The sequence below is a fragment of the Talpa occidentalis genome, unplaced genomic scaffold (genome assembly GCF_014898055.3).
Source record: "Talpa occidentalis isolate TD23 unplaced genomic scaffold, MPIMG_talOcc4v2.1 talOcc4.4, whole genome shotgun sequence".
In the NCBI taxonomy this organism is placed as follows: Eukaryota; Metazoa; Chordata; class Mammalia; order Eulipotyphla; family Talpidae; genus Talpa; species Talpa occidentalis.
In genome coordinates this window covers 102,780,941-102,804,903 of record NW_023604295.1, presented here as the reverse complement: position 1 = coordinate 102,804,903, position 23,963 = coordinate 102,780,941, and the positions used below count along the sequence as shown (strand labels likewise).

General features: G+C 47.3%; 2 protein-coding genes across 4 annotated transcripts in view; one reads left to right on the top strand and one right to left on the bottom strand.

Moving 5' to 3' along the window:
* Window positions 1-4,090, top strand: part of LOC119257758 (serotransferrin-like) — a 48,274-nt gene extending 44,184 nt beyond the window's left edge. The window contains 1 exon segment of the mRNA XM_037525971.2: window positions 3,024-4,090. Coding sequence (XP_037381868.1) covers window positions 3,024-3,237 — 214 coding nt within the window. The 3' untranslated portion in view covers window positions 3,238-4,090.
* A 649-nt stretch (window positions 4,091-4,739) lies between these two features.
* RAB6B (RAB6B, member RAS oncogene family) overlaps window positions 4,740-23,963 on the bottom strand; it is a 61,131-nt gene continuing 41,907 nt past the window's right edge. The window contains exons 3-9 of one of the 3 annotated variants that reach the window (XR_008553960.1): window positions 19,953-20,006; window positions 19,629-19,734; window positions 16,559-16,670; window positions 15,583-15,676; window positions 12,757-12,823; window positions 8,195-11,127; window positions 4,740-8,113 (exon numbers count right to left, since the gene is read on the bottom strand). Coding sequence is in view for 2 of the 3 variants with exons in the window: in XM_037525970.2 (XP_037381867.1) it covers window positions 11,063-11,127; window positions 12,757-12,823; window positions 15,583-15,676; window positions 16,559-16,670; window positions 19,629-19,734; window positions 19,953-20,006 (498 nt within the window). In the remaining variant the exon portion in view is untranslated. Of the gene's footprint in view, window positions 11,128-12,756; window positions 12,824-15,582; window positions 15,677-16,558; window positions 16,671-19,628; window positions 19,735-19,952; window positions 20,007-23,963 lie in introns of all 3 variants that reach the window. The other 2 variants (XM_037525970.2, XM_054700816.1) reach the window with 2 other exon arrangements.

Here is a 23,963-nt window from a genome sequence, read left to right as displayed (position 1 = left end):
TGGTTTCTTTTTTCTTTCAATTTGAGCGTGATATATTTCATTTTGTATACTTCAACTTTTTAGTATAAATAGTATAAACTTTTCTATTTAGTATAAATAGAAAAGTTTGCCATTCAATCAGATTTATCAAGACACCATGCCTTCATATTGAATGTCAGAGGAAACATTTAACCCCTTTATTGAGGTACAATTGATATATAAAAAGCTGTACATGTGTAATACAGTTCAGTGCATTTGAGAATAAGTACATACCCATGAAACCATTTCATCAAGGCCATGAGTGTATTCATTACCTCCCAAAGTTTCCTTCTGCACCTTTATTATTTGTGTGTGTGTGCACGCACACATGCTTGTTTGTGTTAAGAACACTTAACATAATATCTACCTTATTAGCAAGGTTTAGACAATGCAGTATAGTTAGCTATAAATACTGTGCTACATAGTAGCTCTCTAGCACTTACTTGAGTAACTGAAACTTTATATACCCTTTGACCATCATCTCATCATCCTGCTACCACTCATAACACACCAGCCCTGATAACCACCAGTGTACTCTATTTTTCGATTCCACATGTGAGATCATGTAGTTTTGCTGTGTCTGTTGTTTCACTTAGCATAATGTCTTCTATGATCAAGCATACTGTTACAAAATTGCAGGAGTCCTTTCAGGCCTCAATAACATTCCACCACTTGTATGTTCCACATTTTCTCTATCCATTCATCCTTCGATGGACATTGGGTTGATTCCATATATTCTGTCTTGTGAATGATACTGCAGTGGACATGGTTGTGCAGGTATCTCTTTGAGATCCTGATTTTAGTTCCTTTGGATAAATACCCAGAAGTAAAATTGCTGGATCCTTTGGTGGGCATATAAATTATATTTATAATTTTTTGAGGACTCTTCATGCTGTTTTCCATACTGACTATACCAACTTACATTGATACTGCGTAAGATACTACCCAGCTTTTCCCTCCTGTGTCTTTCCCATGTGTCTTTTACTTTCATACTGCTGTGCTCACAGTACTTCTGACACCTCCAGTCACCAAATATGTGAATTTTTTCCCTCTACAACAAGCAATTCTTTTTTTTTTTTTGAGGCATGTATTTTTATTTATTTATTTATTATTTATTTGTTTGTTTATACATGCACTGGGTACAGTCAGAAGCGCGGGAGGGTGAGAGAATTCACCAGAGCCAGAACGGGGAGCAGAGCAGGCAGAAGGACCAAAGTACACTGCTAAGGGGAGCAGCGGGTGGCAGGAGAGGTCCGCAAGCCATGTGGGACCCTCCTCTGGTGGCCGGGAAGCAGCCGGAGATCGAACCGGCACTGCAGAGGCTGCGGGCAGCTTCTCAACCCAGCGCTCAACCGCTGCACCACCGGGGAGGCCCAACAACAAGCAATTCTTTGTGACACCGGTTAGGTGTCCTACAATTGTAAATCACTTCTAACACCTGGAGTATCATCATGTCCCACAGATTAAGTGCTCAGCCCCACAGCACTGCTCTCTCCTTCAGATGCTAGTCACAGATAGTAGGTCTGCATGTTAACCATAACTTCTGTCCAACCTGGCTACTAATTGGAAGTTCTTAATGATCTTGGGTTTGATTAATTTGCTAAACCAGCTTCCAGCATTTGGTTACACTTAGGTTTACCAGCTTATTAATTGATGTAATAAAGGATGTACATGAATGGCTAGATGAAGAGATACATAGGGCATCTGGGAGAATTCTGGGTGCAGGAATTCTGTCCCATAGAATTGGGGTACATTACCTTCCCATTATGTGGATGTGTTTACCAGACTGGAAACTCTCTGAACCCTGTACTATTGGGACTTTTATGGGGGCTCCCCCATGTAGCCAGGGTAGACACTAAGGCTGAGTTGATAGTGGGTCAGTTTTCATCAGCTTATAGCACTAAAGTTTCAAAGTTGTTTTTTAGTTGTAGAATATCTTACATGTAAAGGAATATGAGTTTATATTACATGTAAAGGGATATGTTTAAAGAACTCTAAAATGAATACTATGGACCCACCACCTTGCTTAGAAGGCCCTATGTGCTTTTCCACCAGAGTTTTCCCCTCTGATTCCCTCAGGTAATCTCTTGAATTTTCTGTTGTTTAATAAGACATTTTGTCTGTGTGTATCTTTCCAAACAAGGTATTTTTTAGTTTTTTTTTTTTTTTTTTTTTTTTTAGTGTGGGTTCTTCACTGATTTTCCTGCAACCTCTTGGCATCATGATATGCTTTATTTTGTTTTTTATACGATTAAATTTTTCTTGAGATCAAAGCAATGAATGATGTGATGAGTTGCCAAATAATTGAGATTATTTTAAAGCGTTTTCTTCATATTCTTGTTTTATAATTAAAATTTACATTCAGTGTGAAAAAAAGCCAAACAAAAACAGATTGTCAGCATGTTTTCTTCTAGAAAGGGTAGTGGGAGTGGCAAATGAGCACTGCTTCTGCATTCCTTATTAGTTCCAGCAGGTGGCAGTAAGGTGACTTAAAACAGGAAGGTTTTGGTGGTTAAACAGGTTGAAGAATATTCATTAGGCCCAGACTGGATAGAGAATCTGGAGCTTGTGGATTACAAAGCTCTGTATACAAGTAGACTCAAAATAAATATAAATAGACTGTCTACCCACACTTAACTCCCAGGAACTTAAGTTTTTATAACATTTCTAGTGTGTATTTTTAAAATACATTTCAAAGTGGCATGATGCAGGAGACCCTGCAAGAGGGCACTGGGCTGAAGGAAGGTTGTGTGTGACCTGGGTACATTACTGACCTGCCGTCATTAGCTAGTGAGGTTGGACTCCTGTCCTTCCTCTCTGTCCAAGAGAGTGGTCTGTAAAAGCAAAGAATTTAATCAGCAATCTTAATAGCATAATGAATGGTCTTTTCTGATTATTTAAAACATTGCTGAATTATTTAGAAACTACTGTTTCCTAAAGGCCTTTCATTGCTATGTAAAAATTAAACTCTTAGCTTTCTGACTCATGTTCCTTTTACCTTCCAGCAACACTTTACGAGTCACCCGTTCTGCTGCCCCCAGCACACTGGACAATTCCAGCACTGCCCCTGCTCAACTGGGAAAGAAAGGCAAAGAATTTGAATTTTCACAATTGCCCCTCAAGGTGGAGTTCCTGGAGTGTAGTGCCAAGGGCGGGAGAGGGGACGCCGGCTCAGCTGACATCCAGGACTTGGAGAAATGGCTGGCTAACATCGCCTGAGGGGCAGGACCAAGGCACATGACACGATGTGGATCTGTGTGACTGACAGATTTGGAATATTTTATATATATAAAGGAATAGGTATTGCAGCCTGGAGCTGGTGAAGAAGTGGTTAAAATATTGTTACAAACATTTCTTTTTTTCTAGAAACAAATTATTGTTGAAACCAACTTGGGATTTTTTTTTTTTTTTTTTTTTTATTCAGTTCTTCCTTCTTTTACACTGGTCAGTTTGGACTCGTGTGTCTTCCTTTTGTTAAAGTGTAATGTCCCTCGAGCGTATGCAGTCAAGGTCTCTGACAACAGACAAGCTGTGTAGAAAGGATGTCGTGAGAATATGCTTATCGTCAGAACAGTTTTCTTAGCCTCTGTTTCTATACTTGTTTCTTTTTTCCTGGAAACAAACCTGCGTGTATTAGGAACCAGTTGATTTTCAGTTGCGCTGATGTTCCCAGGCAGTGCATCACCTAGTCCTTTGTGAATTCTCAGATTTGTGGGTACAATTACATTACAGTTTCTGGTGTCATGAAAGGTAAAAAACAGCAAGGCTGACTTAACAGTGGGTCTGTTCTTCATCAGCTCAGAGACTTGTCCACACTCCTGCCTCATGGTACTTAAGAGTTTAAAAATAGATCATGAACCCTTGGAGTCACTCCCAGGTGGTAAACTCCTAAGTGCTAAGTGCCCAGATGTCAAGGGTCTAGTGTGTTCTAGTGGTTACCCTAACTGGGAAGTATGTGGATCCTGTAGCAGCCTTGGTGCTGGTGTGTGAAATAAATGCAAGCTGAAACACATTAGACCTTGGCCCAGGTAAAGTTCTTACTCCAAAACCCATTGCTGCTAGAGTTCTGTGTTTTGGGCTCTGTCTCTTGCCCTTTCCTTACTAGCCAAATAATGTAAAATGAAACCAGCAATCACAAAAAATTTGGTAACATGATAATCGTAGATGCTCACATGCATGAAAGTCACTCGGCACTTGTGTGACAGAGGCATACGTTTGACAGCCTTTTTTGCTGTTTTCCTGGTTGACAAAGTATATATATCTTACTTTATTAGAGGAAGGGGTATACCAAAAAGGTGACAGAGGGGAGCAAGGTTGAATTTTAAGGCGTAACGATGATCTTTTGAAAAAGGAGCTATATCTCATGTGACTGTCTCCGGTTAGCGTGCATCAGATGATCTGTACTGCTAGTTAACAACTGGTCTGAGCACCCTGCTCCTAAATATTCAGCTCAGTAGCAGATCAGGTGCATGCTCCAGAATCTGCTTAACGTGCCCTTTACCTGGCACAAGGGGCTTCTGGGCGCACCCTTAGAAAGAACCTGGTTGCCACCTGATGCATATAACCCCATTGCTCATAAGGGATGGCTCGGGTCACCATGAGATGCCATCATGGAGGGCAGCTGGGATGAATAGCCCTGGGCACTTGGTGGGTAAGTGCTGCCCCCTTCTGGACTGGGTATGGCCCACACCTGCAGACAGGGTCTGGGCACCAGCCCCGCTGTTCTTTATTCCTGCTCTTATTTCAAAATTCCTTCAAGGCTTCCAAGGCCTTGGGAGCCCCTCCCCTCGCCAGGCACCTGACAGTTTCCTGGGGGCCTAGTTCCTGATCAACACAGCTTCTGCCAGTGGGGTGTGCTTGGGGCCTACCACTCATTTTTTCCCCACAGCTTCTACTTGGAGCTTCCTGGGATTCCGGTAATCCTGCTTTGTGTGAGGTACTTGGCCATGTTCTGTTGACCTGAGATGATTTCAGCCAGCCAGACGCCAGACTTGACACTTTTTTTTTTTCCTTGAGGTTTGAGTTTAGCACATAGTTACAGCTTCAATTGGCTTGGCCTCTTCTCTCACCTGAAGGATATTAGCAGCAATTAAGCTACTTACCTCCTCTGTTTCAACCCTTCACATCTTTAAAGAGAAGCGGTTACCACACTTGGCGTCTGCACAGTGAAGCCATCCCATTTCTCTTTCCAGCTATGAAGCCCTGAACTGCTGATGACTCCCGAGAGCCTTGCATGTTCACTCAGCAACGCCAAGCACAGCCAGGCTCAATAAAGCATAATCCCTGCTTTTAGAAGATTATGGCCATGTTCCGTGGTGAAGACGTGATCTTTCAGTGTGGCTGCCTTCCTCTCTAACTCATCAGCATGAGCATCATCATGGCTGCACTGAACCCCAAGCACTTTGTGGGCCCCAAGGTCAACTAGCTCACCCCCACTGTCCCTGTCCAACAGGGCTGCCGCTTCTTGCAGTGTCTCAGCACTTCCTGGGATTCTGGCATCCCGTGGTCCTGCTATGTGTAAAGTAAGTGGTGTGCTATTGACTTAGGATGGCTTTGTTTCAGCTGAAATGTAATTTTCTCTAATTTGAGTTTGGCATAGAAATAGTAAAGCTCCTTCCTCCACTCCTGGTCAATGATGGCAAAGCATTGATAAGGAAAGCCACCTCGAGCAGCATCTCTTGAGGCCACGATGAGGACTTGGGCAGGACATCACCTCAACTCTAATCACTCACTTTTGGGGAATCCCAACAGTGCTTCCCTCATCTGGCTGTGGGGCAGCCGCCAGTGTGAACCCCACATGGCTCATTCCTTCTCTGCTGCCTCACATCATGGTGCTCTGAATGCCATAGTCCTGGGGGATTACTGGTTGCCCTGGGACGGCTTGAGCCTGCTCCATACAAGCATCTGCACTTGGGCGCTCTGGCCTCTGCTCCTTGACATCTCCTCAATCTCATAGTTTACAATTTACAGTTTATAGAATTTATACATTTTTGCAACCAGCCTTACAGAGAAGTAAAAGCTGTCCTGTCCCTTCTAATCAGAGACAGTTTCCTTAAGATGGTGACTGGAAGGTCTTCCAGGACCTTTAAAGGGCAAAGATAATTAGTGAAGTTAGAATTGAAGAAGAATGGGATCCTGGTGAACTTGGCCTACTGCACAGCCCCAGGGCTCCCAGCATTTCCAGGACATGGCGATTCTGGATCTGGCCTCGCCTGGCCTTTGTGTCCTCTTTGGATTAGTCCTGTAATTTTGGTGTGAGGGTGTCTTTTAGTCTAGATGAGAGAGGCCTGAAGCATCCTCTCTGGGAGCCCTGCGATTGGCGTGGGATAAAGCTGGGAGTGCTAATGGCAGTGTGGTGTCACCAGGGAGGTGATTGGGGTTCACCTTAAATTCCTGCCTTAAAATGGCTTTGTAGAATTCACCAGAAAGGAGAGATCGGTCCCTGCATCTCAGCCTTCATCACCACAGGCCATGTCAAGTGGAGACTAGAGATGATGAAGATGTCACACACCTGACTCTCAGTTCTGCTTAGTTTCCCTTTCCATCAGCTTTTTGACAGAATGGAGGTTGGGGAGGTGACTGCGGATCTAATGTCTTCAGTGTGTCCGACCTCTCCTGAATAGGAGAGCCCAGGTGAGAAGGAGGAAGCAGCCAAGGGCTTTGCATGGTGGCCACGCCCTCCAAACTGAAAGGCTCTTCATGGAGCATGCACTGAAGAAGTCTGGTTTTGCACCCCCGTATATGATCGCAACTCAGAGACACTAGACAAGAGGCTTGTGTTGAGAATTAGGACAATTTATTGTTTGATCAACATGCTGAGTCTTCCACATTTTACACAGTTTTATGTAAAGTCAATATGGCCATTTATGCCTGTTGAGCCAGTAAGAGATGGAAATGCCACTCTCTGTGTTCCTCCGTCACTTTTTGGGAATGGGTGAGGGAATTGAGGGAGAATTAACACACAGCACGTACAGACTGGCCTTCAATGTATGGAGGCTTCCCATTGAAAGTGACCATCCAAATCCCACTGCAATGTTTTCTTCTAAGCCGTGCCCGGCCAGTAGTGTCAGCCATACAGGGTCTGAAGCCCAAGGAGTTTACACATCAAGAACCCAAGGTTTCAGAGTACCTACAAAGCTGGTTCCCACAAATTAAGGGTGCCCAGGTCTGTGTGGGGCCCAAGGCAATCAGAGTGAAGTGGGGACAGGCTCATCTGTGCAGTACAGGAACCTGAAATTACATGGATTCTCCTCGGCTCATTCAGAAACACTGGTGAGAACTTACATTCTAACCAGGGTAAAGCTATTAGAGGGGTCCCCGTGCATAGCAGCCTTTTGTGTTCAAGTGCACAGTCACATTGCACACGCAGACAAGCCACAAAGAACAAAGACCGCTTCCAACTTGCTGGGTGACCATAGGCAAGTCCTCCTTCTCTGCCTTGGTTTTGCGGCTTGTGGACAGGAAGGGTTATGAGGCCTCTACCTCACCGTGCAGCCCGCGGACAACGCCTCACTTTCAAAGGGCAGAGGTAGTTTGGAAACTAGTGGGCATGCAACCCTGCTTGGTTGGCGTGCACATACATCTGTTTAGCTGCCTCTCACGTGGCTCAGACACGCCTCACATTCCTCGGCTCCCTGTTCTCAACTGACGTCCTCACCTGCCTTCCGCCTGGTGAGGGAATGACGCTGCTCTGTCTGCAGGACACCGAAGCCAGCGGTGCCATTATCCCACCTGGTCCTTGAGGGCAGCAGCTCCCAGCACTGGCTGACCACCAGGAGGACGGAAATGTTTGCACCCTTAGTTACCACCACTTCCAACCTCCGTTGTTGCCTGAGACACTGAACTGACCTGGCCATTGCGCCTCAGACCTGGGAATATTGCAGAATGATCAAGGATGCGCACCGGGAGAGAGCGGTGGGAATGACAACAAGGCGGTTTCCAACCAAAGGAAACTTGCTTCAAAGCAGCAAGCGTGCTAACCTCGCACTACACACCCTCAGTTCTAGCACCCTACATGCTGGTGTCACACCTTCATTCTGACATGTGGGCATCCCACAAACAGTGTTTTCCATCTTAGACTGAAGTTTTCTGACGCCTGCAAAAGAGAAGTTTTACTGCAACTTTTCTTTCAGATCTTCCCCCCTAAAGAAAGCCAAAGGATGATGACCCCACTCACCTCCCAGGTCTCGGCCAGTGGGGAGAGGGGATGAATGACTGACTGCGATGAGATCATTTCCTAACAGGATTCCTCCATTCGCCTTGTGCCGGCCCACCCGGCTTGGGGTGTGATACTCTCACTGAGGTTGCCGAGGGAATGAGATCATTTCATCACAGAACCCTAAATCTACCTGTGAGCAAGAGGACAGTGATGGCACCTGCTTACGACAGCCAAGGGACCAATGCACTTCTGTGCAAGAGTCTGGCTGCCCTGAGAGACCCCAGGAGGGAGGGGGGCTGTTCAGGTTTGAGGAGAGGCAGGGTGAGGCATGGCACACTAAGATGGGAGCACAAGAGGAGGTGACTGCCCTCACCTTTAGAGGCCCACAAGTTGGGGAGAGGCTGGACTCAGAGAGAGGATATTGTGTACGTGCAGGCAGAGGCAGGGCTCACTGACGCTATGTCAAGCCGAGTGATTCTGTCTCTTACTGCTCCTCTAGGCAGTGAGGGAAAAAAAATTCATGGCGCCTTAGATATGTGTGCACATGAAAAGTAAACTGAGTTTCTACTTTTTTTTTTTTTACAGGACCATAATAATAAAAATTACTCTTTTTACCAAGAAAATAAAAATCCAACATACATTCGTTCACTGCAGACCCCTGCAAATGGGACCATCCCAGAGGCCACGAGCAATGGCCCTCACTGCCAGCCAGGCCAGATGCTACAACATGGACTCCTGTAAATTCTTGCAAAGTCAGCACTCTTTCAGCCAGCACCACTAGGGGGTGTGCCGCGTGGGAGGACACTGGCCCACGTGGGCATATACGCCCGTGCATATAAGCACAAAGGAAATGGTGCACACGTTCCCGTGGGCTATTTTTGCCTGCAGTTGAACACATCTATGCATTATTTTATTGATGGCAAGACAATCACAAATTTGACAATATTAAGTAATTCTTATTTCAACACGTTGCAGTACTTTTGAATTTCCCAAAACTGTTATCACAATGCAAGTTCCAACTTGAGAGCAGGAAAAGCAAGAATATACATCGAGCACATTTATCTTTGTGTGAATGTGTTTGTGGAAAGTGTATACACAAGTCTATCTCTATATATAAGTATGTACACACATATAAAAACTAAACACATGACACTGGAGTTACGTCCCTACATTGGTCTTTGCCTTCTGGAAAAGCCCGCTAGGAATCCTGCTTCCTCTTTTCTTCACCTGAAGATAAATTCCTCTGATATACTGTCACGCTGTCTCCTTAGCTGAAAGCATGTGACAGGTCCAGTGGACAAACAGCAGTGAGTCCTGACAGGTTTTGCTGCACTCACTGACTACCGTTTTGAATTAGTTTCTGAGAAGCCCAAAATTCATTGCAACGACTTGTTGGAGCCCTGCTTTGTGGAGGCACCCCCTAGCCCCCCAGGTGGTCATTTAGTCCACCTATAACATGCCCAGCAGCAGCCTGTGGGGAAACCCGAGTCACCTTGAACAGTGGGGCTGACTGTTTTGGGCCAGCATGGCTGCCCAGGCCTACTTTGCGCAGACCGGGCTGGGGGTTCGGTGTATTTGGAATGTTAGCCCAGTGGGTGGCATCACTTAGTGAGAAAAGAGAATTCTCTTCAGACTTTACAGGTCCTCGGGACTGAGCCCTTCTCAGAAATGATTCAAAAATGGCAAGGACAGCTTTCTCTGGGCAGCCTTCTGGCGCCCCCCACCTCAGCCCTCCCTTCAGGTGGCCACAGAGCCGCTCCAGCACCCACAAAGGTACGTGCTCGAGGACTACAATTTCCTGCACCAGTGGGCAACAACACGGCAAGAGCTGGCTTTTCCAGAGCAGCGCTCAGCAGTGTTAGCAACTGAGGATCTGAGAACATGCATCTTAAGGGTGGAGGTTCTCCAGAAAACCCTCCCCTGGCCAGTCACAGATGAAGGAGAGCTCCAAGGAGAACAAACTGAGTTTCTCTTTGCCCTTTCTTTAAATTCAGCCCAGATACGTGTGCTGACTGCTGGGCAGGTTGGGGAAAACATCCTCAGAACTCCACATGGTGCCCCAAGTCGACAACCCGCACATCCATACAGCCCATAGTCGCCAGCAGCACCCCATTCTTCCAGTGCCCTCTTGCTCTGACAATCAGGCAGGCCACAGGGAACACAAGTGTCCTCCACTCCCTTCAAGGCTTTCCAGGGAGGAGAAGGGAGAGGACGTCACTCCCCGGGGCCTCTGCAGGGCTTCCTGCATTCCACAGGGCCTTAATTTCAACTTGGAGCCAGGCTAATGTCCCATTCTGGCCACGGAAGGCCAGTCAGAGCGACCTCTTCAGAGGCTGTTTTGTTCAATCAGTGTTTGATTTAACTAGGTAGGGCCTGTACAGACCCAGAACTGGAGCCTAATTAAGTTGCCCAGGTAACTATTTTTACTTCCTGGGCAGGGGGATGGGAGGAGGGCAGAGGTGTGAGCCGATCCAAGAGGACAGACAGGAAGGAGGAGGTGTGTGGAAAGGTTCTCTATAAGTTTACAAATATACAAAAACAAAAAAAAAGCACATTTTTCAAATAAAAATGACTACATTTTTATCTGGCAAAAAGTAGTATACACATGATTTAAATTTTTTTTAAATTTTAACAGTTTTTGGCAATCTTAATAAAGTACAATATATTACAACCAAACCAAAAAATAGTTGTTTAAGTAACAGCTGTTAAGAGTGACGTGATCCCTGATGCCCAGCCTCCCCCCCCCCACCCTACTCCTAGAGACAGAGAGAAAAGAAAAATCCTCCCATCTGATGAGCTTATTTCCCACCCCCCTTTAGGAAGCTAACCAATAGGAAGCAACACAACAAGCGAGTGGTGTCAGAGGAAGCCAGAGGTGAGGCTGCATTAGCAGGAGCAGCCGCCCTCGCTGGCCGGGGGCTCCTGGGGTTTGTCCAGCTTGATGTCGATCACTGCAGGGGCTGGGCTAAGGAAGACAACGCTGGGAGGCACAGCCAACAGCTCACAATCTGTGCACCCTCAGCTGCCCTGCGCAGCCCCCACCCCAGGCAGCTTGCTCTGTGTCTCCACAAATGCCCAGGGACTCGGCTTTTTGCCTGACCTGGGCAGGACAGAGTGCCGGCTCCCACCCCTATTTCTCTTGCCCTGACCCTCCCATGTGCCCGCACCACTATCCCTGAAGCAAAGCTTGCCCTGGGCCGTGGGATGACCATCTAAACACAGGGGGGACAGTCACTTTCTCAAAGTCTTTCCCTGGTGAGCAGTGCCAGCTCCCAGCCATGGCCGTGACACCTGTCAGCCCCACCCCAAAGTGCCCTGGGAGGTGGAGAGCCCCTGGGGCAGGTATGGGTCCCACATCTCAACGCACAGGACTACCTAGGCCTTGGTCTTGTTGGCAGCAGAAATACTGAACCCTCGAGGAGTCTCTGGGTGTCCCTTATTCCCTGAGGAAGCTGTTGTAAGAAGCCACATCCCTGGGGAAGGGCCCCAGCACAACCGGTCTCCATCCTCTCCAGCGGGGCTGGAGAAACATCCATCGGAACCAGTAGCACAGTGGGTTCAAGCTGCACAGCCAGGCTGAGGCCTCTGCACTTGCCAAGCTAAAGATGATGACAAGTCCGGCCCGACCACAGGACACGGTCTGAAAACTGCACTCCTGGGCACTCAGGGCCTCGGGGGTGGGGGTGGTAAAACAACCCCACTAGGGACCTAGTGCTGGTGTCTTGTGGATGGTTTGGGGGCCCCTATCAAAGACTCTGTGAACAAGTCTTTCAGTTGCAAGTACTAAGAAAAGCCCGGCTTTCCCTGAAGATCACACTTGCCCTGCTTGCCACATTTTTCTCACTTAGCCATGACAAAATTGAAGTTAGACTTTACCTCTGACCTTTCCTTCCTCCCCCTCCCCGCCCCATGCCCTAATTTTCTTAATACGTACCTGTACACATGTGCTTTCTCTACATTTGTATGCACATGCATTGTGTGTGTATACAGAGACATGCTTTTTACATGGCAAAGTATAAATAAACAAGTAACGAGGTAACAACTGCTTTCCCTCCTCTGAGGTAAGTCAGTTGACCTCTCTGAATCTCAACTTCAACTTTGGTGCTGTCTGAGGTGTGGGTGGGCAGAGCAGAAGGGAGCTTGGGGGCTGTTGAGGGCTGGGCCTAGGAGGAGGGTCTGCTGGGAGAGCTGTCTCGTTGACTAGGCTGACCCACGCTGGAACCCTAGATCAGTGCACCGAGGCCTTCCCCTGTCCCCGCAGACACAGCAACGCTTACTGTGAAAGAGGGTGTCCCTACCCTGCTCGTCACTCCTTATACACCCCCTTGGGCCCCACACTGCTTTGGAAGGAGAAGCTTAGATGGCTAGAGCTGCATGGGACTTAAAGACCATGAGCTCAGCCTCACCCCAGTGCAGAGGAGCCCCACACTGCACCCACCAGCTGGGAAGCCACATTCGGGAAGGTGGGGCCCGAAACCAGGCAAGTATGGCCAGCTGTTCTACAACACCAAGTGAATAAACTGATGAATAAATGAACTCTCCAGTACATCTTTCACTCACTCAGCACAGAAAAAGGATACTCCCTTCTTTGCTTTTCTCCTGGACATTCTCCATTCCAGGCAGAGCAGAGGCCACACGTCGGAAGAGCTGGAGAGAAGGGGAGACAGCATGAGCCCTGCCTCCCCTCTCCTGCTGCCCCGGGCCTCATCAATCTGGCCTTCTCTCATGCTGACCTTGGGTTTCATCTCCTGTCTGTCCCACTGACTGTGCCCTGGAGGGCAGGGGCTGCACCTGGCGTCTCTTTCACCCATTCCAGCACCTCTCATGCAGGCGGGCTGGCCACAGGTCATGTGTCACGATGGCCACAAGGACCCATCCCGGTGCAGAAAAGGATCTAGACCTCAGAAATAGGAGCCCACAGGCCGGCTTCTGTCCCACTTGCCATGTGGGGAACTGACTTTTGACTTTCCCTGGAGGCATCAGACCCTCTTCTCAGGGGGGTCTGCAAGTCCACAAGCATCAAGGTAACTGGGTGCTGGGCACTGGGTCACAGTTACAGCAGAGACACTTTCCTGTGAGTGTGATGTGTGTGAGTGTGATGCTATGGGTGTGTTTGGGTGCAGTTAAGTGTGATGTGTGTACTGTGTGTAGACATGTGTGTATGTGTGATGTATGTGTGGATGTGGGTATGTTGCCACATCTGTGTGTGTGAATCTGTGTGAGGGGGATGTGAATGTGTGTGTGTATGCGTGCATGCATGCACACACATGCCCTGGGATAGAGATGCACAGAAGAGCAGCTGGGGTGCTGTCAGACATGGAACCTAGCAGGTGACCACAAGCACAGGCACAAGTACAAAGCACTGGAAGATTCTCAACACTCCTCCTTCTCCAAATAACAACTGCAGAAACTCGTTGGGCTCTGGGCTTCTAACTCCTCCACTCTGTGAGCTCTCTAAGGACAGAGAGTTATATATTCATGTTCTTACCCCAGAGCCCAGTCCTACAGCACATCCAAACTAGGTGGCAGGTTCCAAAGGGGATGAGGGCCTGAGTGGGCTTGGCAGTGTGTGTGACCCCATGGTGGGCTGTAGAGTAGGGCAGGCAGAGAGGCTGAGGGTTGAGGGCCTGGATCATTCCTCATGAGCTCTCACTCATGGCCTTGCCCCAAAGGGCACACTCTGCCTGTAAAAAGTCACTGCCTCTGCCCATGGCCAAACTGCCAGTTAGAAGAAAGCTGCTGGGGTAACGTGGTTGTCTCAATGTGGACAGGCTCACGGTTACAGTTCAGCATGGACTCTCCCTCTGCAACACACAGGGCTAGTACTGACCACACTTAACTCCTGCTCAGACTATCACGTAGCTTCTAGAGCATTCTAGGAAGGGCAGTATCAGAATCTCCCCGATATTGACAAAGGCTTCCTGCCCCTGTGTCAGCCTGGTGCTGCCCCCACAACTCCCTTGACTTTCCTTCAGTACTGCACAGAGCAGCAGCCCAGCCCTCCAAGAAGCCATGGCAGCCCCAGTCGTACACCAGAGGAGGTGGGAGAGGGGCTGCGAGAGAGAAGAGTTAAGGGCACTCAGTTGGGGAGGATGGGAGTCACTGAGCCCTGGGAGCTTTGGGGCCTCCCACTCTACCTCTTCCTGCTCCTCTGCCACCTTCCCCACTGCCACCAGCACAGCCCACATGGGGTGAGCCATCACTAACCAGCCCAGTGGTTGCACGGGCAGCGTGTCTAGTGTTCCCAAGCACTGCTGGGGGCAAAGGGCAAGAGTGACCCGTAGGCAAGTCATTCTCCTCACTCAGCATGGCACTCCACATCTCAGGTACCCCTCCCCCACACCTGTGCCCATGCTGTCACCCTGCCAGGCGCACCCTCCCACCTTGTCACTTCTCCAAGCCCTCCCTTCCTTGAAGACAGGGGTCCCTAAGCTTTGTCTAATCAAAGGCCTTTTTGTCAGCCTGGGAGAGCCTATAGTCTCCTTCTAAATGTGAGCAATCACTTACACTGGCATATAAAGAAAATCACTTAGTAATGAAATAAACTTCTAAAATCTTTAAAGATACAAATTTATGCCCAAAGCAACATCTGTGCTTCCTTATGAACATATTAAACAGCAAGAGCTAGCAGGGGTCTAATAACCACTGTGACACTGAAGTAGCGATGCCGTAAATTGCGAGAAGCCCACAGGACTGGCCAGTGAAAACAGCTGCGACTCTCCTGGGCCGTCACTCCTGCTGCTATGAGGGAGTCTTGTCACGAGGGAAAAGCTAACACTCAGCTAGTAAAGGTAAAGGCATAGTTTTTTTTCCTAACCAAAGTCCATGGACTCCCTGGGGGTTCATGCAGACCCCCTCTCTTCCCATACTCTGGAGCTCAACACCACTCCCACCTACCCCTCTATGGCGCCTCCATTTTGATTCGCTAGGTCTCTGCATGCTGGGAGTTCTGGCCACACCAGGGTGTGCTCTTTTCTTCGAGTACAGATGGTCCTCCACTGCCCTGAGCACTTGCAAGCACAGCGCATAAATCCCAAAACTAGTGACTAGATTGACTTTCCTGACCCCCTTTCCAAGTGAGGAAAGATGCCAGGGAAACACAGCTTCTCTCAGTCACCTGGAAGCTGGTGGCTGGACACTCACATTGTGTTACAGGGACACATGGCGGGCTGCTGCATGGTGGCTAAGGATGACGACCACCCCCTCCATGGAGACTGCTCCTTCCCTCGTACAAGCTTACCGACTCTGGAGGTTAACTTGTTCCCCATGAGGAGGATGTATGGGTGCTCAGGTTGGTCACCCAAGCCCAGTCACTAGCCCCTCAGGGCAAGACAGGCCCACGCCATGGCTGACCACGCTGGGCTGTAGCTGAGCTGGACTCGGGCTCGGCAACAAGGGCGTTTTACCTGCTTCACGTTGTAGCCGGTCTTTGCACTGGTCTCGATGAACATGACGCTCAGCTCTTTGGCGCGCTGCTCTCCCTCCTCAATGGTTATCTGCCTGAAGGCAAGGGCAAAAGGGAAAGTCAGTTTGAGCAGGAGGCAGCCCCTGAAGGAGGCAGAGAGAGGACTGAGATGAGGGCTGGTCCAGCAGCGGGGCCCAGTGGCCCTGAGTCAGCCCTGAGGACAGGGCGCTGAGGCCCAGGCTCCCTGGAGGGCTAAGGGCACCGTCCTTACCCTACTCCTTCTGTTTGGCAGCAGGCAGTGGGGCTGCCCAATTGCTGCCTTTACCAGGAGTCACCACGGCCAAAGCCTGAGCTGTAAAGCACTTTTGAGCCATGTACCACTTCTCTGGAAGGGCATCGGTCCCATTTTCCAAATGGGGATACTGAGGTAAAGAGCGACCGCCCCAAGGGACACAGATACTTAACAAAGGAGCTAGGATTTGAACTCTGATTTCCTTACTTCAAGGACAGGATTCTAATAAAGGAGCCTCTATTTCAGATTATTCCTTAAATGGTCAGTGTGCATTCCAGGAAGTCCACAGTCTATAAACCTGTTGCTTTACCTGACAAGTCAGGGTCTCATGAGATGAGTGGAACAGAAGCATGTAAGTGGCACCCAAGTCAGCCCTGAGGAACAGCCTCAAAGCAGCCTCTTCAGAGAAAGTAGCCCAACCTGACATGACATGTTGACCCCCGGAGACCAGAACTCTCATACCCACACCCATACCCAGCATTCCACGGGGACAGAGACACACACTGCAGGAGATGCTGTGTCTGGAGCTATCCTGTGGCCATGGCTGGACCCCAGACCAGGTGCTGCAGGGCAGAAGCACAGACTCATGACCCACACCCTCCCATACTCTGTAGGAGGAGCTGTAGAGGATGGAGGGTCGGCCCAGCTTGCAGGCCCCACTCCACGCCTCTGCCCTCAAAACTACCTCTTATCAGCGAGGTCCGTCTTGTTGCCCACCAGCATGATGATAACGTCACTGCCCCTCTCTGTCCTGACATCATCGATCCACTTAGAGGTCTGTTGGAAGGAGTTGAGATCTGCAGATGGAAGGTGCAAATAAAATAGGTACTAAGTGCAGCCTCATGGAGAGGTGAGAGCTGGGAAGGGGCATAGCTCAGGAGCAGGAGGGAGGGAGTATGTACCCAGGAGATGTGGGGGCACGGGCACACAGGCAAGTGGGTCCAGTCTTCCAGAGGAGGCCCACGTTTGTTTCTGCCACTGCCGCTCAGGGAGAGATGCTTATATTCTAGCCAGTGTTTGTGCAGAAGCACCTGTCTGGAAGTCCCAGCAGTCATGATTTGGTGCATGGACAGCAGCAGCTTTAGGGGCCCACCTGATAGCCAGACCTGACTTTTATTTTTGTTTCATCATAATAAGAAAAACCTTTAATGGGTAAATATACATTGTTTTTATTATTTATTTATTTCCTTCCTGATTCTTTTTCTTTTCCTCCCACCACCATACCTTCTGTCTCCTGGTCCTGTTTCCCTCCCCACTCCCTCCTAACCTCAGAGTCCTCACAGTGTTTATTGATGCCCACTGGTTTTTGAAGGTATTTTATGTTATCAAATTGTCTGTTACATAAATGTATTTGCTTTTATCATTCTGACTGGCTACCCATAATTCTAACTCCCTCCATTTTTTGTTGAAAAGGCTGCATTTCATCCTTTCTCATGGCTGAAAAGTATCCTATGGTGTGACTACACCACATCTTCTTGATCTAAGTGTTTATCAGTGAACATTTAGGCAGCTTCCACGTCCTACCTATTGTGAATAGAGCTGCTATGAACATTGTAGAACATGCAGGGTTTTGTGTTGATGGTTTCATAATCTCTGGATATATGCCCAAACGTGAGGTTGCTGGATCATAGGGTATTTCCATTTTAGATTTTTAAGTTTAATCCAGATTGCTTTCCATAATGGGAGCATCAGTTCACATTCCCACCAACAGTGTAACACAGTTAGTTCCTCTTTCTCTGCATCCTCCCCAATACTGGTTGTTGAGGGTCTTTTTAATAAGTGCTTTTCCCATGGGCATGACATGGTATCTGCCCAGTGGTTTTAACCTGCATCTCTTGTTGGAAGTGATGATGAACATGCTTTCATATACCTAGTGTCCTTCTGAATATCTTCTTTGATGAACTGTCTGTTCATATCTGCTGCCCATTTATAAATTGGGTTTGTTTTATAATTGTTGAATTGTGTTGAGTCCTGGATATTAATCTCTTATCAGTTATATATTTGTGACTTATTTTCTTCCATTCAATAGAGTGTCTTTCTAGTCATTTTGTATTTTTTTAACATATAAAAGCTTTTAAACTTGAGGCTGACCCACTTGTGGATTTTTGCAATTATTTGCAATTATTTATTACTATTTTATATCTCTTGCTATAGTCACCAAAACTTATTTATTGTTGATGTCATAGAATCACCAACATTTTCTTCTGATTGTTTTATTACTGCAGGTCTTATATATAAATCTTTACTCCACTTGGAGTTTATTTTTGAGAATGGGGTTAACAAGTGATCCAACTTCACTCTTTATGTGTGGCTTTCCATTTTCCCGTATCATTTATTAAAGAGACTGTCCTTCCCCCATTGCATGGCCATAGCTGCTTTGTCATAAATTAGGTAATGATACATATATGGATTTATTTCTAGGCTTCTGACTCTGTTCAACGAATCCATATATTTACTTCTGTGCTAATTCCCTATTGTTTTCAGTATTATTGTTTTTCAGTAAAGTTTAAAACCAGGTAACATGATATCTCCATTTTTCTCCTTTTTTTTCCAGAGCTGATTTTGCAATTTGAAGTCTTTAAAATGGTGTATATAAATTTCAATTTTTTTATTTATTTGAAAAATACTGTCAGTATCTTTATGGGGATTATGTTAGATCTATGTATCATTTTAGGCAAGACAGGCAGACCTGACTTTGGAGGCTCAGAGTAGAGAGCAAGAGATGGGTGCACCGGACTTGGCTGAGCTTGCACACAGTGCAAGGGAGGAACTATAGCAGCCCATGGCGGGGAGACCCAAGCCTTTCCAAAGATGTTTCTTAAGAGAAACCTCAGGCTTTGCACATAAGAGGGGCAGGTGGCCCCAGGGATAGGTGAGAGCCAGGAGATGGGAAGGCCATTTCAGCCTCCTCAGTCCCAAGAGGTGGTGGAATTCTCAGGGCAGCAGTCAGGCCATGCCCACCACTCAGGCCATGCCCACCACTCAGGCCATGCCCACCACTCAGCAGCCCGCATGCTTGGGGAGGGAAGCCAGCCTGTTCTGTGGAGACTCAGTTTCCCTTCTGTTCAGCATCAGGCTGCAGGAGCCCAGGCCCTCAAAGGCTCAGCTCCCACCTGCACTCAGGTGTCAGAGACCCTGCAGTCAGGACTAGGGCAGAGGATGGTGGGGGATGAGGTGGAGGGGGGCAGGCAGAGGCAGAAGGCTGGGGCAGCACTTAGGTGTCCTCCTACACAGGGGTGCCTGCAGCCCAGGAGCTTACCACATGTGTTCCATATACCTGCTGGCATAGCTGGGGCTCCGCCTGAGCCCCAGCCCCACAGGCTGTCAAGAAGAATTACCCTGGCCAGGAAAGTCACGGTGTGTGGGAAGTGCAGCCCATCCACAGCTCTCTTAGACCTGCTAGGTCTTCTCTCCCAGGGAGTCTTGTGAGGAGGTAGGTCACTAGCTGGCAAAATAGCTGCAGCTGGGGCACAGCTGGGCCAGGGGCAGGCTATTCTCTCACATATACAGAAGTTACTCCATAGGGATCTTTCTGGAGTCAGGGTGAGTTCAGAGGGACTAGGGAAAGGGCAGCCTCATGAGCACCTGCTCTCTTCTATGTAGGCCTCTGCTCTGAGGAAAGCCAACCCAGTGCCATACACAGCTGCTGTAGGAGGGTGGTAGATGGTGGAAAACACACAACTCATTCCCCACCTGAACTCATGTCTTCCTGCACTCAGAGAACAAGGAAGCAGGCACGTGGGGCGCACACTCACTTGTGATGTCGTACACCACCACAGCCACAGTGGAGTCACGGATGTAGCTGGGGATCAGGCTGCGGAACCGCTCCTGGCCGGCTGTGTCCCAGAGCTGTAGTCGCACCTGTTGCAGGGAGGGCAGGGTGGCAGGTGGGCAGACGGTCACCAGGGAGCAAGGAGATCACTCCAGCCCCAGTGGGTGGGGGCCAGAGGGCAGTCTGGGATCTGAGATGCTGGCACCACCAACTCCATGGTAGGCAGGTTCTCAGCGGTGCTCAGGGTCCATGTGATAAGCCCAAAGGAACCCTCCCTGTCCCACCAGGTCTAAAGTTGGGCACTCACCGTACGATCCTCCAAGTACATGGTTTTTGACAAGAAGTCAATCCCAATAGTTGCCTGTTAGAAAAAAGCACAGGGAGGTCAACACTAAGAGGTCTCAGGCAAAGGGAAAAAAGCTCAGTGATCCAGGCAATGACAGAGCTAGCAAAAGGCGGGTACCCCCTGCCAAGCCTAGAGTGGGTCCTGTTTTGTTGGGCTGTTCCTGCACCCCAAATCCCAACAGTAAACCCTCTCATTCCTCTCAGAAGAAGTGAGTTTGAACTAAAAAGGATGAAGACAAGTTTTGTAGAGACTGATACAAAAGTGCTTTGGAAACGGGATAAGAGAGTTGGGTGAGGAGACCCCTCCCCTCAGGAACAAGGCTCATGGAAAGAAAGCATTTCACCTACACCCCTTAAAGTGGGGGCCTAAGGAAGCAGGTCAAGCAGGTACTGGGTGGTTTCTCTGGCAGAGCTTCCTTAGCCCCACCTGCCTCACTCCCTTGCAGCTGGCCCTCGAGGCTCCCCAAGCCTCTCCTCTGTGCCCTGTAACTGAGACTTCTGGGCCTGATTCAGCACTGCTTAGGTAGCAAGGCAGAACGGGCTGCTTGCTGCTCTATGGGGGTGGAGACTGCCGGCTTTTCTCAGGGCATCGCGGACCATCCAGGGCAGCATTTCACAGGAAAGCCCAACTGACTCTTTTCTATCCAAACCAACATGTTGGGAGCCAACTGTCCCTAGCACCCGATGTCACACCTGTGCCCCTTTGTCCTGGCACCAAAGGCATCTAGGGAAGCTTAGGTGAGCCTTGTGGCCAGATGGCCCAGACCTTTCCATCATTCAATGTGTGGCTTGGGCAGGCCACCCAACCTCTCTGGGCCTCATCTACCCCGAGTGTCTGTGCTAGGCGCTAAATGCTGCCAGTATGAAATGGAAACATTACAGGGGTGTAGTTAATAGTAACAAAGACTCAGATATAGCCTGAATGTCCCAAGTACAATATGGCATATTCATATGATCAGAACCCTTGGCAGCCATTAAAAATCACATTCATGAAAAATATTTAAAGATCTAGGAAAATGGTCATTGAGTGGACTAAAGAAGGTTATAAAACATCATGTTTACCATGATCTTAATTGAATGAAGTAGATAAATAATATATCTTTCATATTTTCTTAGACACTGAAGTTAAGGGACTGTGCTAAATAAAGCCTTAATTATGCCAATGTCTGGGTAGTGACATTATGGATGATATTTTTTTTTAGGCTTCCTTCACTATACCTTTCTCTATTTTTGACAATGAATATATAACAGTTCTAGAAGTAGGAAAAAGCATTTTGAAACAAAAAATAAAGTTAAGAAGGGAAACTAGACTGTATGGAAAACTGTGCAGTGACTTCTTACTACAAAAACCACAAACAAGCAAAACCCAAGGAAATAGAGCATCCCATGACTGCAGCCCCCAAGCTGACCACAAGCAATGCACACATCCAACTTGTTCCACGTAGGAGCTGAAGGAGCTGCATCCTCCTAAAACTTGCCTTAGTGCAAAGATGTGAGTGTCAGGGACCATAAAGTTCCAAAATGTGGGTATTGGACAAACACCTTAGATACCCAATCCCTTGCTTTGGACATGAAAGGCCAGACCACAGAAATCAAAGGACATGCTCAGTGTGACTATGTCAATCAGTGAGAGCTGGGAGAAGCAGAGCTAAGATTTTGGTATCACTTTCTTTCCCAGTTTAACACACCTTTCCTGCATGGTGTAGCCACTGGGGAACATATGTGGATTTGATGAGTAGCTTACGGACTCATTTCTGTTCCTTAATAGATATACTACATCCACTTAACAGTTGTGTTAGAGTGACAGTCTTTGTCTTCCGAAACCCACAAGAAGAAATGTACAATCAGGTGGAAATCTCTCAGCTCATCGGAGCTCACTGGGCTCCCCAGGGAGTGCCAGGCTCCTTCTGTAAAATGACCTTGAGCTAAAAGCCAGATGCAAGAGCACAGGATGGTGGCAGTGGCTGCTGACCATCCCTTTATGGGTGTTTCCCTTTCTACAACAGGACTCCAAATTTAACGATGGTCTCACAAATGCTCCAAATAAAGACATTATTTTCCAAGTTCTCTTGTACTGGGTGGCTAAATTCTGGTCACTGGGAGGTGAAGGTAATGCACATATCTTCTGGAATGGGTCCTTTGTGGAGGCATGGGAGTATGCCCACAGCTGCTCCCTTTCTTGCTGCTTAGAATGAAGACAGATGGTGATATCCTACAGACCCATCCAGATGGGTGTGACAAAGTAGCAATGACAGATCAACCAGACAAAGAAAGCTGGGGTCCTTGATTCAGGGAGCCACCTCAGTAGTCTTGAACTGCTTATATCCAGATTGTTGTGTTGAGGAGAAATGAACTTTTTTTTTTTTTTTTTTTTGCTTAAATCACCGTTATTTTGGGTTTAGTAACAATATCCTATCTAGTAAAGAACCATAGAGAAATGTACCCTACAAAGGTAGGTAGCATGGATGGTGATGGTGATAGCCATTAATGATGATGTGACAATGACAGCCCTGTTTCCTGCCATGTACACAAGATACTTCTGCTTCCAGGGAGGACAGAGAAGTCACCAGATGACACGACAAGCCTGGTGCCAGCTGGATCAAATCTTGGCAAAGTTCAACTCAGAGGCCTCCACAACCATAATCAACATTTACTGGTCACCCACATACTTTACTACCTCTCACAACAACTTCACCAAATCATTAGTAATGAGGTAACTAAGACTGTAAGGACCCAATTCCTATCTCTCCAGCTCTCTCCCAGTTTTATTCCCACTTCTGTGCTTCTTATAAATCAAGGGTATATCCATTCCCTAGTTGTGCAGTCTCTCAAACCTGTTCTGGCCACACTCCCCACCCAACCAGGCCACCAAGTTACTGCAGACCTTCCCACAGATGTACTTACTGATGCCAAAACACAGGCATCACCACTGCTATGGCTGAGCCACCAGCTTTGCTCAAAACTAGATTTCTAACTTTTGATTCCAATAATGGCTGAGTAGTTTATACCAAGCCAACACTCCACAGATAACTATTATAAACTCTGGACAAATACAAGAAATAACAACTTGCAAGCACTGAAGAGTGATCAAAACTAGGCAGAAAATGGAAGGGTGAATATCTCTAAAGGAAAGGAAGAGAATGATCTCAGATCCTATAGTAAACTGGTTTTCTCCTAAGGTAACTTCCTAGTCCCACTAAATTAGAAGGACTTGGTAAACTCCTCGGGCTTTCCACCAGAACCCAGAAAGGTCAGCTTTGGGAAAGAGAACATCACCTCAGGACTGAGGGTTACACCAGAGGACTAAGAAAAAAAGCAAAAGATATCCATCTGAATAAAATTTAAATCTAGTAAATAACCACCCTCTCCAAAAAAAAAAATTAATTTAATTGCCTAAATTAAATAAAATTAAATTTAATTGCCTATTAAACTAAAACTCAACACTCTTCAGAGCAAGGTAACAGAATCTAAGAATCTCTACAACTTGTTCAGTATGTCCCCTACACAATAAAAAAAGGATTAGGTGTGAAAAAGTCAAGCCTTAATGAAAAGAAAAACTCAATAGAAACAGACTCTCAGATAATCCAGATATTGGATTAGCAAGAGTTTAAAAAAGCTCTTATATATGTTAAAAATAAAGAAGGAGATGATAAACATGATGGGTGAATGGTAAGTGAAATATAGAAACTCCAAAATAAAGCCCCAAAAATCTTAACATTAAAAAATATAATACCAGAAATAAAAATGCATTAGGTTTGAGTAACAGCATCTGGAACACTGCAGAGAAAAGGGTAGTAAACCTTAATACAAGACAAAAGAAACTGTTTATACTGAAGTAGAAGAAAAAAAAGGAATGAAAAAACCAGGCCTTAAGAAATTCCAGGGCAAAATAAAGTAGACTCTCATAAAGAGAGCAGAAACAGAATCAGCAAAAAAAAAAAATTTCAAAAGCTAACAACCAAAACTTTTCCCA